We start from the raw sequence: 5,491 nt of genomic DNA on the forward strand, positions 1-5,491 counted from the left end.
GTGCCTGGCCAGCCTGGGTGAGGGGCTGAGGGCCGTTTTCAGGCTGGCCAAGCCCCCCCGGCGACAGAAGCTCCCAGCCTCTCCTTTTTTTCATTTTTTTTATTCTGAGATTTATTTACCTCCTATAATTGAAACTTTGTAGCCTTGAGAGGAGCTCAGAGCTGGGCAGGAGGGAAGCTTAGCTTCCTCCATCGCCAGGGGCAAGCTAAGCCTCCTGCTCGCTCCAGCTCTGTGGCCATGGCCGGCTGAAAGCAGGTATCTGGGGTTTATTTACCTTCTATAATTGAAACTTTGTTGCTTTGAGTGGAGCTCAGAGCCACTGCGGCAGGCAGGAAGCTTGGCTTCCTCCATCATTGGGGCAACCAAGCCTCCTGCTTGCTCCAGCTCCATGGCTGCTGGCTGCCATCTTGGTTGGGTTAACTTGCATATAGTCACTCTGATTGGCTGGTGGACATGGCTTAAGGCATAGTGAAGGTAAGGTCAATTTGCATGTTTGTCTTTTATTAGTGTAGATTATTATTGTATTACAGAATTTTTTAAATATATTTTTATTGACTTCAGAGAAGAAGGGAGGGAGAGAGATGACACATCAATGATGAGAGAGAATCATGGGTCCGCTGCCTCCTTCACGCCCCACATCGGGGATGGAGCCCGCAACTGGGGCATATGCCCTGACCGGGAATCGAACCCTGACCTCCTGGTTCATAGGTCAACGCTCAACTGGCCGGGCAACTAGACACTAACTGGTCTGGAGACCTCAGTATGAGGAGGGAGCTTTGGGGGGACAATGCCAACTTCTCCACCTGCCTTCCCCCCAGGGCTGGAGGAAGGAGCCCCCTTGGGGGCCAGTGCCCACGCTCACTGCCCGGGGCCTGCTTTCGGGGCCCTGACTTGGTCGCATCTGCCGGGTGGTGGTGGACAAGAGACAAAGGCTTCGGGTGCACACTAACAGCACCTCTGCGCCTCCAGGAATGGAAGACAAAGGAGATGCTGCTGCTCACGAGAATCGTAGAAGACGTGAAGCGAGAAGCACGAATAGAGGAGCAGCGGCGGCGGAACCGGGAGGAGAACGACAGGAAGGTAGACGTGGCCTCCCCTCTGCCACATCGGGGGTACAGGCAAGGGCTAGTGGGGCCTCCCCTCTGCCACATCAGGGGTACAGGCAAGGGCTAGTGGGGCCTCCCCTCTGCCACATCAGGGGTACAGGCAAGGGCTAGTGGGGCCTCCCCTCTGCCACATCAGGGGTACAGGCAAGGGCTAGTGGGGCCTCCCCTCTGCCACATCAGGGGTACAGGCAAGGGCTAGTGGGGCCTCCCCTCTGCCACATCAGGGGTACAGGCAAGGGCTAGTGGGGCCTCCCCTCTGCCACATCAGGGGTACAGGCAAGGGCTAGTGGGGCCTCCCCTCTGCCACATCAGGGGTACAGGCAAGGGCTAGTGGGGCCTCCCCTCTGCCACATCAGGGGTACAGGCAAGGGCTAGTGGGGCCTCCCCTCTGCCACATCAGGGGTACAGGCAAGGGCTAGTGGGGCCTCCCCTCTGCCACATCAGGGGTACAGGCAAGGGCTAGTGTGGCCTCCCCTCTGCCACATCGGGGGTACAGGCAAGGGCTAGTGTGGACTCCCCTCTGCAGGGTACAGGCAAGGGCTAGTGTGGCCTCCCCTCTGCCACATTGGGGGTACAGGCAAGGGCTAGTGTGGGCTCCCCTCTGCAGGGTACAGGTGGGGGTTAGTGTGGGCTCTCCTCTGCGGGGTACAGGTGGGGGCTAGTGTGGGCTCCCCTCTGCGGGGTACAGGTGGGGGTTAGTGTGGGCTCCCCTCTGCGGGGTACAGGTGGGGGTTAGTGTGGGCTCCCCTCTGCGGGGTACATGTGGGGGCTAGTGTGGGCTCTGAGGGACAAGTGCGCTGCAGTGTGTCACCCCGAATGTGGTCAGCGACAGCTCTGAGCGATGAACACGGTTCCCACCTTGGGCTACACTGGGTTCTGACTACAGTACAGAAAGCACCACTCCAGGGTTTGACAGTCCCACACCATGAACCACACTTGAAATTCCTACAGGAAACAAGTGATGTGACTGATTTTTTCTTAGAATCAAAATTTCTTGGGAAAAGTCCTCCATTTTCACCCATCAGTTAATTTCAGAGTAAATGCTTTTAATTTTAAATCAGATATAATATTTTAAGATTTTGAGTCTCAATCTGTTTTAAAAAAGAGAGCGAGAAAGGATTGGCAATCCCAGCACCACGCCATGAACTACTGGCACACGCCCTCCCAGAGGCACACCTCGCGCACAGTATTTCTGGGAGCGTCTGGGATTGATTTATTTCCTTGTTTTATGGCTCATTTTCCCCTGATGCTTTGTATGCTTAGCTGCCTTTGAGCGGACGCTCGATATGCCATGAACTTGACTTTTGGGGTGCTGAATCTTTTTCTTATAAATACTATTACTTGTTGTTGTTTTTCTTGGATGGAGATGATTTATTTAGAAACCCTTTGATCAGGTCAGTGTGGTCTTGCTTTTTAAAATGTGTTAGATGGAGCCAGACCGTGTCTAACCTGAGACTAGTTATCCCCCATCCTGCTTCCCCACCCAACGCACCGTGAGTGCAAGTTCCCAGAGTGGCTGCGGGGCGGGCGTGACAGGCGGCCCGGAACGCGGTGCTCCCGACCCTTCTGGACGGTCCTGGCCGTGGTCCGGGGCCGCTGGCCACATACAGGTGCTGCTCCGCTCTCTGCTAGGGAACCGCCTGAGGAGGGCGGGGCTCGCTCTGGGCAGCTCCCCCTTTTCTGGCACCTCCAGGGCCACTCTTAGCCTGGAGGTTCACAAAAGGGAGTCGCATGTCACGGTTCTATCATGTTTCCCTCGGGTCGGCCTGAGTGACTGTGGGTGAGTCCCTCGGAAACCCCCCGCTGGAAGGTGATTAAAACACCCTCAGCTTCCCAGACGCTAGGCAGTCAGAGCCCCTTCCGACCGGACTCTGGACCAGGTCCCCGAACACCTGCGGGGAGTGAACTGTGTGTGCCCATCGCGTCTGAGCACAAGAGGAAGCACACCCGGCTCCCCGCCTGGCGGCGCCCCAACAGCCTGACCGGCCACCCGCCTGGAGGAAGCTCGTGTCCCAGGCGCCCTCGCACTGTTCGTGTTTGTTCTGCATTTCTCAGTGGCCAGGTGATGCCAACCGATGCATTTTCTTTAACGTTTTAGAAACAAGTTCTTTTAGAGAAGAAAATGGCTTATCACTTACAAAAAATGCAACAAAATGGCCTCAGAAGAGAAGACACAGGGAAGAACACACCAGATTACAGAGGACAGGAGGGTGCGTGCTCTGAATGTAAGCAGTCGCGGCAGAGGTGTTCTGTGGAGAGCATGTTGCTGTGTGCGCAGATGGAAGTGCTTCTGTAAAACGGGGCTTGCTCTCCTTGCTTTGTACCAGGCGCAGCTCTAGACGTTCCCCTATTCCGTTCAAGGTGAAGAGTAGACATGTATGTAAAAACACACCAAAATAACCTTACAACGTGGTTCAGTAGACAAGGCTGCCCACGCTGCAATTCTAACCAATTTCTCTAGATGTAAAGTCCTGTCTTCTTTGCTGCTACAGTGGTCCTCAACCTTCCTAATGCCGCGACCCTTTAATACAGTTCCTCATGTTGTAACCCAACCATAAAATTATTTTCGTTGCTACTTCATCACTGTCATGTTGCTACTGTTATGAATTGTCATGTAAATATCTGATGTGCAGGATGGTCTTAGGCGACCCCTGTGAAAGGGTCGTTCGACCCCCAAAGGGGTAGCGACCCACAGGTTGAGAACCGCTGCTAACGGCTAAAAAAGTTGCGTGAAAGATAATGGCCAGGATATGCCAACCAAGCTTTCTGCGATGTTGCCAGCCAGGAAGAGTAGCAGTCAGTTCCAGGACAAAGCAAGGGAAGGAGGGGGCTGAGGACTTAGAGAGGGGCGGGGAGTGAGGAAATTGGAAGGGAAAAAGGACATGAAGAAAGTTTAAGGAAGGAACATCAGGCCACGACTTGGCCAGGCCCAATCTCTATTGGATTCCTTCCATATATAACATTATAAAACTATTGAGGACTTTATCACATCAATTTAATTCATAACATGACTATTTCATGGCCAGAACACAAAGATGTAGACTCGTTTTAATGATCTGTGACTCTATAGTATCGGGAACACACGGTCACCCCCCATGCAGCCATCAGCACAGCATCCCAGCCAACCAGCCTCTGCCCCCTGGTCCTCTGTCCAGGTGAGAGCCTACCTGTGTCACCCCCATAAATCCCTAGCTGGTCCCCACCAGCTCTCCATGTAACCCACTTCAAACCCATTTTTAAACGATGACCTAACGATGCTTTACACTCTCCTGATTGTTTCTGGTCCTGGCCCCACAACTTAAGGAGCCCAGGACCTCTCAAATGGAGCTCTGCCTTCATAGGCAGCCGGTCATCTCATTGATGGCCGTCTAGAGTCCTCACCAAGTCTAATGTTTTACTGTATTTCCTGTGTCTCCTTGAAGGCAGCTGCGATCTAGTCGCTAACATGTTCAGGCTCTTGAGCCAAATGTGAGAGTCCACGCTCCGCTGTACCGCGACCCTACCAAGCAAATAGCTGGGAAGGTCACTTCCCTCCCCTGAGCCTCAGTGCCATCATTTGGAGACAAAGCGCATACTCCTGTTTAAAAGTTCTGGCCCACAGTAAGCACTCAAGTCAGTTCATTGTCCAGTCAAATGAGATGAAAGGCCGCTCCTAAAACACACATCACCTTCCACATTTCCAGGCCTCCCCTTCCCAGTCTCCTCAGCCTGGTCTGCATGCTCACTGACCAGCTCTCCAAACCCAGCTGTAACGTCAGCTCCAGAAAGCTGTCCTGAATAGACCCGGCTGGAGCGTCCCTCTCCTTGGAGTCCCTTGTAGTACCTTGGGTCATTCTTTTTCCTTTTTGATGCATTCAAGCCGCATTATTATTTTATTTTTTAATTCATCCTAGAAAGAGGAAGGGGGAGAGAGAGGGAGGGAGCAGGGAGAGAGAGGGAGGGGGGAGGAGGGGAGGGAATAAGGGAAATAGAAACATCGACGTAAGAAAGATCAATCGGGTGCTTCCCGTACAATGCCCGACTGGGAATCGAACCCACAACCTGGGCATGTGCCCTGACCGGGAATCCAACCCACCATCTTTTGGTGCACAGAACAATGGTTCAACCAACCAAGCCACACGAGGCAGGCCTGCTTTGTGCCATTCTTGACCCACGTGTTACAGATCCCATCCACCTTCACCAGCCCTCACATTGCAACCTCGGTGTTTCTCGGGCACCTAGCACTCTGCACGTATGTACGTATAGACTACATGCATGTTTGCTCAATGAGCTAATTCGATCGATTCAGCTCATTGGGATAATGACAGCAATGCCCCACTTCAGAAATCACTTCAGTAACTATACATACTCCTTTCTCGTCAACTGGGAACTTTCTCACTTAGTAG

General features: G+C 53.2%; 1 protein-coding gene across 1 annotated transcript in view; it reads left to right on the forward strand.

Moving 5' to 3' along the window:
* The window catches only part of FSIP2 (fibrous sheath interacting protein 2), a 52,838-nt gene that overhangs the window by 4,059 nt on the left and 43,288 nt on the right, over positions 1-5,491 (forward strand). The window contains exons 5-6 of the mRNA XM_006767091.1: positions 970-1,080; positions 3,205-3,316. Of these exons, the coding sequence (XP_006767154.1) occupies positions 970-1,080; positions 3,205-3,316 (223 nt within the window). The remainder of the gene's footprint in view (positions 1-969; positions 1,081-3,204; positions 3,317-5,491) is intronic.

This window comes from Myotis davidii, unplaced genomic scaffold, assembly GCF_000327345.1.
Source record: "Myotis davidii unplaced genomic scaffold, ASM32734v1 scaffold221, whole genome shotgun sequence".
NCBI classification, from domain to species: domain Eukaryota; kingdom Metazoa; phylum Chordata; class Mammalia; order Chiroptera; family Vespertilionidae; genus Myotis; species Myotis davidii.